Raw genomic sequence first — 12,034 nt, forward strand, 5'->3', positions numbered from 1 at the left:
TCCCTGTATTTAGGGAGGTTTCGGTTTTGTTGTTGGGATTCAGTTTGTGTGACTTGTTGAACAAAAAATCCTTGACCACAGTGGAAATGTAGACTCATCAAATTAGCACTTCTCATAAGGTCAGGGGGTTATGTTGTGAGGGAACTAAGGTGACATCATTGTTGGCCTTTTGTCCTGTGAAAGCCAGCAACTCACTCCCACACTTGAGCATGCAGTATGTTTCTTGTATACTGTGCTCCCCTATTAGTCATATTCTCAGCTGTGGTTCGGTTCAAGGAGCGAATGGTGAGCTTTAGTCATTTCCAGTAGTGTAGAATATCAATTATTACCGTGGGATACCAGTTGTTATTGATTTTTGGTACTCGAGGTCAATACTGAAACTTTTTTTAAGACTTGGCTACCGTTTGAAATGTTGTGTGCAGAATCACCACATCGTATTATCGAAGCATTTAGGACCATAAAGAGACAGTAAAACTAAAGCTGCCATAATCAATAATTTTATATTAACAGTGGATCAACTGACTATATGCATGTGAATGCGGTCGCTCATAGTGACAAACCCATACATAATTATCATCCAACTCTGCAGTTCCCATCAGCTTTGCTAAGCGTTTCTGCGTCTTTCAGTTCAATGTTGGTTTTACAGCCCACAATTTTTCTGTTTGGTTTCACTCTCAACGCTCTGATCAGTGACATTTCCAGCAGCAGGCAGCTGTTTCCAGCAAACAGCTCTGAAACGGCAGACAGAAAAAGTTAGCGACTAGCTTGTGAACATAGTGGAGCATCTAGTAGCAGCTAAAAAGCCAGATGTTTCCCTCAGGAGTTGGTGGGGAGCAAAACAGAGCTAAAAAAGTGACTGAATATTGGACAGCCACACGCGAAGGTGGAGTGAAAAGCTTGTGGTCACATAGAGGGCCGAGACACGATTATGATTCAAATGGAGATAATTTTGTCATCCTGTTTTTCCATGCTGTATTTCTGTAATTTAGCTTTCTTGGTCTATTCTGCACACACAACATCTATTGCATGTCTGTCCGTTCTGGGAGAGGGATCCTTCCTCTGTTGCTCTTCCTGAGGTTTCTTCCATTTTTTTTTACCCATTAATGGGTTTTTTTAGGGAGTTTTTCCTTATATATCCTGAATCAAGGACAGAGGATGTTGTATGCTCTACAGGCAAATTTGTGATTTGTGATATTGGGCTATACAAATACAACTGGACTTGACTTGACTTGTACACATGAAAAGTGACAGCAAGAGTTGCGTAAAGATGGAAACAAGAGAGCTTGAGAGAGAAGTTCCAACCCTGTTTACTTTCTCACAGAGCAACAGTCAGAGTCAGATTGACACTGACTGAAAGTTACAAACCTTGGTTTGAGCAGATTGATGGCATTACTGTCATTACTGGAGTTGTTGAATAAAATGAATCCTTCTACCACATTTCACATTTGTGGAGGGAACCATAACTGATGTTTGATCTATTAAAAGGCCTGACCTTTTTGGTCTGTTACAACCTAGAAACCTAGAACCGACTGCTGCACTACAGAGGTACAGCTATTGAAACTGCTTCGTTTGCATAAACCGTGGGAAGCAACAAAAGCCATCTCTTGCGACATTGCAATTTTTTTCCCCCTTGACATTTCAAGATTCAAGTATTTTATAAAAAAGTTGCTCCCATTGTGAGTCAGCACCAGCAGTGAGGAGGGCAGCATGGGAAGGAAGAGCTTAGTGTTTAGGATTGTGGCCGTTGTTTTCTAGTCAGGCACAGAGTGGGCAGCCGAGGTGAGTGGCGTGCTGGGCCGCAGAAGTTTGGATCAAAGGCAGAGCAGATGTGTTTCCAGTCCCCCCCTCTTCTGAGCTCTGGAAGAGCCTGTGTGTTTACTCATGACCTCAGCACGCCTCTGTTCTTCACAGCTCGCAACAGCTAGCAGCAGAGCTTTCCCAAGCGTCCAGTGTCTGCAGATCTTCTCTCCACCCGGGCCAAATCTGTTACGATGATACATGGTCATGTCCCTTCATTTCACCCTATCATCTGCTTTCCTTGATTTGCAGGACAGTTAACAGCTCATCTTTATCCTTACAAGATGGGTGGATCCATAAACGTTTGTCATTGTTAAGGGATAAGAACTGTCCTCTATTTTAGTCAAGTATGTGCCCATGCATGTTTGTTGACTTTGTTGCAGGGAAGATGTGGTGAGCTTAGACAAACAGAGCATGTTTCCTCAGTGGGAGCAGGGTGGGTGGAGGGTGAGGGATGAAATTTGTGGACTAGTTTCACGAACATCTCTGCAGGAGGTATTTCTGCCCTGACAGTTAAATAGTGTTGTTGTTTCCTGGTGCCAGTATAGGGATTTTTGTATACTTAGTCTTGCCACCATAAAGCTGTTCAAAGGCTTTCCATTGTAAAGAATTATTCCATTTTTATAACTCCAGTAGTTTGAGGGATTCAAGCATTTAAAAGTAGTACAAATCATTGCATTTTGAGAGAACAGTGTAGAACTGGCTTTTTATGACTTTGTGTGTGTGTTAGGTAAGATACAGAGACATTAGGGTAATCCAAGAACAAACAATCTGGTTTCCACTGCATTGCTCTTATCTCAAGTAAATATGAGTTGATGGTTGGTTTGAGCTTTCCATGCTTACTTGTCCTTGTGTTCTGACCAGTTATCTTGTTTTTTCTGGTATTTTTCACATTTTAACTGCAACTAAAAGTTTGCAGTACTCCATGATGGGTTGAGAAATGTCTCTGACCTCTTGTGCTTTTAAAAATCCTTGCAAAACCCACTGGATGAACTGAAAATGCAAAGACGTAGCTGAGCCTGTTTTTTCTTCATGCATTGTACAGATGCACATGGACATTTAGGTAGATTATATAGGACAATTATAGAGGACTGTCGCTTGGGAACACTAAATAAGCAATGTCTTTGTCTACCAAGAGGCATTTTGTCATTCTATGCAGCAGTGGAGTATTTTAGACCATTCAAAGACTATTTGGCTGGATCAGTGTTTTACTTTTAAGTGCAGCTGCATTAAAAGATAACCAGCATAATCTTCCTATCTGTGTTCCTGCCTTATCATAGATGGCAGAGGAGAAACTGTTCATTCCCCGTATTTTATGGAGCCTGTAGTTGGTTATCTTTTTGAAGTTGTTTCCAGGAGTCAGGACAAGCTATGAGAATCTGGACTGGTATCCTTTTAAACCAAGTGATTCATGCTCTCTGCTTTCCATGCCCTTTTGCCAGGCTTATCTCTATAATCTGACATCCAGATGTGCTGTCTTGTAGCTGCTCCTGAGATAGAGCCGCGTTGTTTTGGAGGCTCCGGGGCCGGGGAGGGCACTGTTGGTCTACTCTCAGTGTTGCATCACGAGAAGTATTTTGCAGCTTTGTGTGCGGGTGAGCAGACTGGCTGGCAGTGGGGGGGTTAAATCCTTGTTGCTGGTGGCGGCGGGTAGATGTTCTTATTTACCACCATCCCTCCCTCCTTTTTCATGGGACGCTCTCCAGCTTACTGGGAGTTTGCATCATTCCGTACAAGATTAGGCCACCTCGGTTCCCACACAATACTTACTGTTTTATCCACATAGCTTGTGATAATTATAATGTTGTTCATGCACCATCTCTTTCACTCTCTCTCTCATTTTCTCACCCCCTCTCCATCTGAAATCCCACAACTTTCTTCTCCTGTTGCTATATACAGACCCCTGGACCCCTGGTGGTAATCATTCATCCGCCATTCCCCTCACTGCCCAAGTTTCTATCTATCCCCATCTCTCTCTCTCTCTCTCTCTTTCTACTTTCTATGTATATCCAACTTCTTCCTCTCTTCTTCCTCCTTCCTCTCCATCACTCTGTTCTTTCACTCTCTCTCATACTCTTTTGAAGTCATGCCGACAGGAACAGAAAGGCACTAAACTTTCCCAGAGAGCCTCCCATTGGCTTCTTGTTGATTTTTCTTTCAAGTTCATTTTCAAACAGCAGCATTTATTCATATTAAACAGATGAGAATACATATCAAGGCATTACAATGCAAATGATGGCACCCACATCTTTCTCAGAATTGTTGTTGTTGGAGTGGGTGTGCGAGTGTGTGGGCAAATGCAAGTTTGTGTGTGGATGTGTTTGTATGTGTGCCACTGTCCCAAATCTGAGGCTAGCTGTAGCTCTGCATACAACAGAGCGTAAAGACTGAATTTCTACCCACACTCTAGCATGACTCCATCTATACACAAAGGGCAGCCTGTGGAGAACTTCCTGTGTGAGGATTCTTGCGTTTGTGGGCATGCTGGAGAGACTGTTGAGGTCAGGCGATAGGACTCTGGGGGGTGCCTCTTCCTTTGTTGTGTTCCCCTGTGAACGCTCTCTCTTTTTCTTATTCATTCTGTAGTATCTTGTCCCTTGTTTCTTGTCGTCTCCGCCTACTTCCCTGTTGTCCAGCCCCTCCATTCACTCCCCTCCCTCAGTCTGGCCTCTTTATTCCGTCCACCACACCACACCACACACCATAGTGCAGTTGCTAGGTCTCAACAGCCAGTGCAAAGCCACAATGCCCCAGCTTGCGCCTGCAGCTTGGGACAATTACTTTTTCCCCTTGTGTATCGGGTCATATTTTGTCACTGGTATCGTGACATGTGGGAGAGGACATTAATGATTTTTTTCTCTGTGTATACGGCGACTGGTGCATGCCAGAGCTCACCGCATTGGCTTTCCCCCTTCTTAGAGTGCACATTGATCATTTTACCAACCAGTTTATGGAATAGTAATGATCTGAAAAATGGCTGATATTAAATAAACATAGCGGCCACAACCTAGAATTTTCCCAGATTTAACTTCTGTCTGGTAGTATTTTCCCACTGCTATAGTCTATAGAGTGTTTTTAGCCATGCTAGCAGTGTGGCTTTAGGGATGGCAATGCCGGTTTGTTAGTTGGTCATCGATCCACCACTTTGGTCCAGACTGAAATATCTCAAAAATTGGATGCATTGCCATGAAATTGTACAGACATGCATGTTCCCCACTGTATGAAGCCATCTGGCTTTGGTTTTCCCAGACTTTCCCTCTTGTGCCACCGTGAAGTTGACATTTTTGTTTTTTAGTTAAATGTTTGTCGGTGATCCCCTGACTTACACCTAGTGCCACCAGCAGGTTGTTGTTGTAACTTATCCACTGAAATATGTAAACATGTACTTTATGGCTTGGCACAAGGTTTTGTACAGACATTAACGGTCCCCAAAGAATGAATTCTACTGACTTTGTGATCCCTGACTTTTTCCTCTAGCACCATCATGAGGTTGACATTTGTGCTTTTGAGTGAAATGTCTCGACAAATATGGGATGGATTTCCACAAAACTTACATAACTAAATGCCTCAAGAGCTAACATTCACATCAGCCACAGTACTTTGTTTTTACTGCTAATGCTACCATGTTAACTAATGATGATACAAGGTAATCATTACTTGCTAAACACCAGCATGTTAGCATTGTCATTGTGAGCATGTTAGCATGCTGGTGTTAGCATTTAGCTCAAAGCTAAACTGTTCCTAAACATAGTTTCATAGAACTAGCATGGCTGTAAACTTAGTATTTTTAGTAGTAATGTCACTCAAATCTTGAAACTCAATGCTTATTCTGATGAAACATGTATATATTGGCTCATTTTCTAAACCAGAGCTACTCTCTCCCACCAACTTTTTTTTTTTTTTTTTTTTTTTTTTGTACAATAAATTGACAGGCTCTCAACCTTTAAGTTCTGCTCAATTTACCACCAGCGTCTCTTGTCCACCCATAAATCCACAGTCTGTTCTGGCTCAGCCAAGGAAAAGACCAGTGATTACCCTTAATTAGTGGCCTGTTGAGGGCATACGTTGGTGAGATCCAATCTTTGGCTCGCTCCGTGTTCTGCCTCAGAGAGTGCCTTGCACATCATTGATACTGAAGACTTCAAAATATGTGGTTATATTGAACTTTTAACCCATAGTTAACCATTTTAACCCACTAAAAATATGATTTTTTGCAAAAGCTCATGTGTATAGTGGCATATGGAGTAAGGGTTTTACACAAATAAGGATTCCTACGTGAAGCCTTCCACAGTCATACTGCCTTGTTCAACGACAGTTTCAAAAATAGTAGTTATTGAGAGTAAAGAGCCCCTTCCTGTCCAGATTTTTCCAGCCTGTTTGCATTAAATCCAGTGAACCCACAAGTCAAAGTGCTGCTACAGTCTACTAACCATGAGGGTACTTCTAACATTTTTAACTATTATCCTCTGGCCTCTTAGATGCTTTTTACCCAATATTTGCATTTTTCCATCGCTCTGTTTCCCTTGTATTTTTCCTCTGCCTTGCTCCATCATCCTAATAATGAGCCTTATTTAATCGCCGTTTTAACTTGTCAACATGGTTTCACTCTAGCATTTCTGCCTTAGGCACTAAGCATCACTATGAGCCTCAGACAGTGGAGCCTATGAAATGCACGTCACACTATGACAACCTGGTGATTATTTTCTGAAGCCTTTGAGGTGGTTCCTTTGGACAGATTTAAGTGGGGGACTAATTCTTTGTGCCAGCTGGGGTGTTAGTAAGTGTCTCTAAAGGCATAATAGCAAACATTCTTATTGGACTATATCATAGTTCATTGTAACGGTTTGCCTGAAGTTAGATGATTAAATAGTGAGGCGCATGAATAGAGGACAGCGTATCTGGAATTCAGGAGAGTCAAAAGACAATACATTTGTATAAACTTGCTGCAAAATCCCCTTTATCATATTGGGTTGTTTTGTGTTCTAATTGTACTCATTATATTATCATTTTTACAGCAGTCTAGTGAATGTTTGTTAATGTCCGACAATGCCAGATGATGACAGCAGTCTGCTGTGCAGCCAAACCTTTCCACGGGATGCCAGGAATAATATTTTTTGTTTACACCGATTCTGTTTGTCCTCTCTAGACTGAGCTGAGTGAACAAAGCCGATCTGAATATTTTTCCAGAGTGGGAGAAACCCAAGAGCCTTTAAACAGCCCCACAAAAACAAAGAAGACTGTGCTTCAAAAGATGTAAGTATGATCTAATGCAGAACTTTCCAACCCCGCCAGTCAGACAGGACACTCAAGTATCTGTTCATATCCTCTCATCCTTTTAACTTTTTCAGAGCCAAACAAGCTGGTGTCCAGCGAGAGCTCTATGGTTCCAGTTTGGGGGAGCAGCAAATTGACCAGAGAGCCTTTCCCAAAGACCAAAGAGGGGAACATAGAGTTGGAGAATCGGAATCAAGTCCAAAAGAGACTGTTTCCAGCTCTGGACAGAAGTTCCTCCCAGAGGCAGAGCACCAGGTGCCTTGCTCCAGTGCCAGTGAGGCCGTGGCTCAGATTGGGACAACTCGAAAGCAGGGTCTGACCCAGCAGCAGCAGGCTGAGAATTGTCTTCCAGACAGCATCAGTCCAAATGGAGCCTCAGTAGTTTTCTGCCAACATGAAATCAGTCAGGAGACCAGTAAGAGCAAGAGGTATAAGCCGAGCGATGCAGGGGAAGACCCTCACCCACAGAGGTCCAAGAGGACATGCCTTGGAAGTCCTCCAGCCACAATGCAAACTCACTCCACTGAGTGCTCCACACAAACATCCAAGCATGACCTTCTTCTTCTGCCGCCCCTTCCTCCAGTCGAAGCCAAGGCAGAGTCCAAGGCTTTCCCAGTCTCCGAGTGCAAGAAAACCACACTGGAAGTAGAGCTGCTTACTCCAGGGAAACGGGCCCAGAGGCTCCCCCTCACAAGCAATAACACGGCACAGACAAACCAAAACAGGCTGGCCGCAAGTCTGAGGGGCCTATCTGTCAAGCCTGCATCCTCAGGCTCCTCTATTAGTTCCAGATCCACACTCGGAGAGGAGGGGAGTGAAAATGTGCCCAGAACCTCCAGATTACGACGACTGAAGAGGTCCTGAGGGGGAGAGACAAGCTACAGTAAAGATGCCTGACGCCACAGAGATACAGATGATATTGTGTCAGGCTACATGTTTACCCCTCGCAGTCTCCTCAGATGCCTTGTATTTGTACACACGTCACATTTTAATATGTATTCTTCTCACATATGCTGTACATGGAGCACACACAGACACAGCTCAAATGCTGAACACATTATGGCAACTGATACATGAGCGTTTGAGTTACGCTTTGTCAAATACTTGAAACAGACTTTGCCTCCACCCATAAGTAGTGGTGGTCAAGAGAGGCTTGCAAATGAAAGTCAAAAACCTTTAATTGGAGTTTAGATTTGGTTTTGTGTTAAAGATTGGGGATTTCAGACAGGCAGGAGCCATGCAGTACGTCATGGCTTTCAGTCTGAAACACTGGCTCCTACATGTCTGAAAACTGTCCAGTTTCCCTGTTGAAGCTCTGGTCTGATTGATTGCTGTTTCCAGATTTATTTCATCACCCTGTTTTCAAAAATGTATTTTCGTAGTTAGATTTCATTCATAGACAATTTTCTCAGTACTTAAATGCTAAGCACCTGAAATGTATCTCTAAATTTGAGCATATTATAGAGCTTGTATGTTGAACTTGAACCAAGTATGTGTTGGTACATGATCAGTATTGAAATATTAGTGGTTTTATTTGGGAATAGCAGGACATCTACAGTTACACAGGTTAAATTGTAGCTTCTGTCGACACCCTGACACTGTTAGGATTCAGAGAGTCTCTGTGAGAGTTTTCACCCCATTGGCCCAGGCCCAGAGAGAGTGTGGGGTAACCAGGGGCCAACAGTCACTCATACTGTGCCCCCATTCAAAGTCCAAGATGTTTTACTTGATGATTTAATGTTGTCTCATTACATTACTCTTGATTTATTTTTATTCTACTGGAAAGACATTTTATGATATAAATAAATTTGTTTTTCCCAGGGAAAAAAATCTCCGAATCTCTGTGGAAATATGTAAATAGGCTGATAATTTTGGGGAAGCAACCAGCATGAAATACCAAGTAGATCTCTGCACAATGTTTTGCTCTCACACAGTCCAGACTGAATGATGGTCATGGCAATTTGACAGTGAAATTCTGTCCAACAACAGTGATGTTACTAATAAACCAGTGCCTGCTTCTCTGTTCCCATTCTCCCTCAGTATTAGCGGGTGTAATCTGAGATGAGTCACTCGCAGCAGCCAATTCCGTTCTTATCAAGGAGGAGACAATAGTGAAAGTGACCCAAGTGTTTTAAGTCCTAACATGTTTAAGGTCGTTCTCAAGAGGTGTTGATAATCTTTTGCCTCGGCTTTAATCCTTTTAAACAGATTCTGTACAAAAGTACGATTTAAGATCAGCTCAACTCTACTCCACAAGGCTTCTCAAGCCTGCTAGTTTGAAAGGTTTTTAGTTAAGTCTGCTTCTTAAACCAGACCAACAAGGACAACATTGTCTGAGGATCATGAGGGAGGGAGGGTATTTTTGTCTTCAGGATTGACTTAATACAAGGATGGCTTGCTACAACGTAATCATCTGTAAACACATTTGGACAGGGACCTTTTTGAAGTCTATGATGTCTTTCCAGCAGCGGTTCCCACGCCAGCTGCTGAGAAACCTTTCATAGTGCTCCGACATGTTTGGCTTGATGCATCACAGAGACTCTTCACTCGCTCTCCAGAACAAAGACAACTTTAATTCTCTTTTCATACAAAATATTTAATAAATATGACTTTCAAAAATATATTGCCAGATCAACACATAATTCTCAAGTTCATAACAAGTCAAAAATAGGACAAAATGTTGCCATGATCTCAAAGGGTTAACAAATGAGATAAAACATGTTTGTCTTTAAGAGCCTTATTTTAAAAAGAAACAAATGTGCACAGAAACAAAGCAGACTCTTGCGGAGCAAGGCAGTGTATTTTATCTGATTCTACAGTGTTCCCATTGCCCCCCTACTGTTCAAGTACTCGTGGTCTAGCTTATGATATTATGCTGACTAAAGCAGATGGGAATTCTGGCGTGTCGTTTTGATGTGACTCGCCTTGCACGTTGGTGGATTTTGACAGCCTTTGAAATATGTCAATGGGTTAAACTGAAGCTGCTAAAGGATTTTGTTCCCTTAATCCATTAGTGGCAAGCAATATGTCTGCCACCATGTCCATCCCTAAAAGCAGCCGTGATCTTTTGTTGTCCTAACCTCACTTGCCTTCAATCAAGGTCCTGGCAACAAATAATGAAATGTCAAATGTGAGGAAAAACAAACAAACAAAAAATTTCTTTCAGGCCAAAAGTGCCCATCCTTTGTCTTCTTTGAAATTTGGCTTTATAGAATGCGTTGGAGAGAAAAAAAAATTAAGTCATTGAAAGAAATGGTAGGCTTCCACAGCTATCAAAACCTTCAAACTAGACAGAACATATAAATAAAAAGGAATGATATCTTAAGGCTCTTGATTATTAAGTTAATAAATCAAATATACACAATGATTAATAAAAAAAATGTACATATCTACATGTTCTAAATCGACACATAAATTCTTCATATTGGCAGCAACTGCTGACATTGAACCCATCCCTCCCCCTCTCCAACCCCCCCCCTCCCCAAAAATAAAAATAAATAATAAAGTTGATCTTTTTTTCTTATTTGACAGTTGCTGAAGTCTAAAACTGAAAAGGCACTTTCTCCAAACAGAACTAGAAAGAATTCAAACACATACTAAAAATAATTAGCTCTAGTGCTGAACACGTCGGGTAGTTTTAGTCATTGTACAACAATTACACCAGGAGCCCCTTCCATGTGTCCACTAAATAAAAAAAAAAAAGGGAAGTGAAATGCATAGGACACTTTTGCAACTAGTTCTACAGTGAAATGTATACCAGTGCCTTGTGTTTCCAGCCAACCAAAGCAACTGTCACTGCCAGTGTAAGCCAGCTTGTCAAAACTTAAATTAACACGGGGAATATCTGAAAATACTGTGGGGTCACGACTGACACGACAGTTTACTAACTACACATGCCAAAGCTCCCCCGTTTCACCCACCACCGGGGTGTGAAGGCATAAGGCTTGGTTGCACAGCAACACAGCTGTCTGCTATACAATGTAGTCCATCCTGTTTATGCTGTTTGCTGTCTCCAAGTCTCTGTTGTCCTGTTTATTAGTCCAATTTGGATGTTTGGATGTGGAGTTGGGGTTGGAGATGGGCGTCTTCTCGTCCCTCTCCACCAGTGTGTATGCTGGCTGTTTGGCAAAGCGGCCCTTCTGTAAGTGCCTCTCCTTGTCGTCCTCATCCCCCTCGGGATGATTTGTCCTTATTTTGGCAATGATGGAGTTCTTGTTTTCGTAGTCTTTGATGGCCACCGTGAGGCCCACGTGCTTCTCTATAGGGTTCTTGATCTGGTTCAGCTGCTCCCGCACGTTGTTGGTCGTGTTGTCCTCGGAGCCGGCGGCTGTCGTGCCGTTGTGGTTGCTCTGTTTCCGCCGGCGACGCATGCACCACAGCAAGATGGAGACCAGCACGAGGACCCAGATGACAATGAAGATGGAGCTGAGGAGGGGCACTAGGTAGTCTGAGGAAAGAAAACAAGACAGTTAAAAGGGTAAATGAGGTGCCACAGATATTAAAAAAATGAAGTCCCAGTTAAATAATAAACAACAGGTTTTATTATATTACCACGCCAAGCTTGCTAAATCATTAGCATGCTTTTGCCAGTGCAACCTGACCTCTGAGCCCTTACACAGGGGAGGAGAAGGCTTCTATTTGGCTGTGGCGGCAGTCTGCTGTCACCGTGTTGATGAATGGTAGACACATGCAGGAGTCTTACTACGGGTCCAGCCAGTCACAGTACGAGCCAATCTAAAGCCACGTAGCCAAGCAGCTCTGCTCTTTCCATTGAAATCCTGGCTAGATTCTCTTTAAGCTCCATTACAACTGCCATCAGATGGCAGACATGGGCGGCCCAAGTTGTGTGGGAGGTTTAGGAATTATTTTTCATACATGTACATGCATTCTTTGGTACACCGTACTGCTGTCATAGTCAGGGCTTGGCTCTATCTCATCTGATCTCTTCACACAAAAAAACCCC

At 42.6% G+C, this 12,034-nt stretch overlaps 2 protein-coding genes across 9 annotated transcripts in view; one reads left to right on the forward strand and one right to left on the reverse strand.

Annotated features, from left to right (window-relative positions):
* LOC122997050 (SLX4 interacting protein) overlaps nucleotides 1-10,290 on the forward strand; it is a 36,369-nt gene extending 26,079 nt beyond the window's left edge. For all 5 annotated transcript variants that reach the window (XM_044372966.1, XM_044372965.1, XM_044372968.1 and 2 more), the window contains 2 exons: nucleotides 6,944-7,050; nucleotides 7,146-10,290. In XM_044372966.1, coding sequence (XP_044228901.1) covers nucleotides 6,944-7,050; nucleotides 7,146-7,935 — 897 coding nt within the window. In that variant the 3' untranslated portion in view covers nucleotides 7,936-10,290. The remainder of the gene's footprint in view (nucleotides 1-6,943; nucleotides 7,051-7,145) is intronic.
* A 428-nt stretch (nucleotides 10,291-10,718) lies between these two features.
* Nucleotides 10,719-12,034, reverse strand: part of jag1b (jagged canonical Notch ligand 1b) — a 205,092-nt gene continuing 203,776 nt past the window's right edge. For all 4 annotated transcript variants that reach the window (XM_044372955.1, XM_044372954.1, XM_044372956.1 and 1 more), the window contains one exon: nucleotides 10,719-11,518. In XM_044372955.1, the coding sequence (XP_044228890.1) occupies nucleotides 11,043-11,518 (476 nt within the window). In that variant the 3' untranslated portion in view covers nucleotides 10,719-11,042. The remainder of the gene's footprint in view (nucleotides 11,519-12,034) is intronic.

Source organism: Thunnus albacares, chromosome 14 (genome assembly GCF_914725855.1).
Source record: "Thunnus albacares chromosome 14, fThuAlb1.1, whole genome shotgun sequence".
Taxonomy (NCBI): Eukaryota; Metazoa; Chordata; class Actinopteri; order Scombriformes; family Scombridae; genus Thunnus; species Thunnus albacares.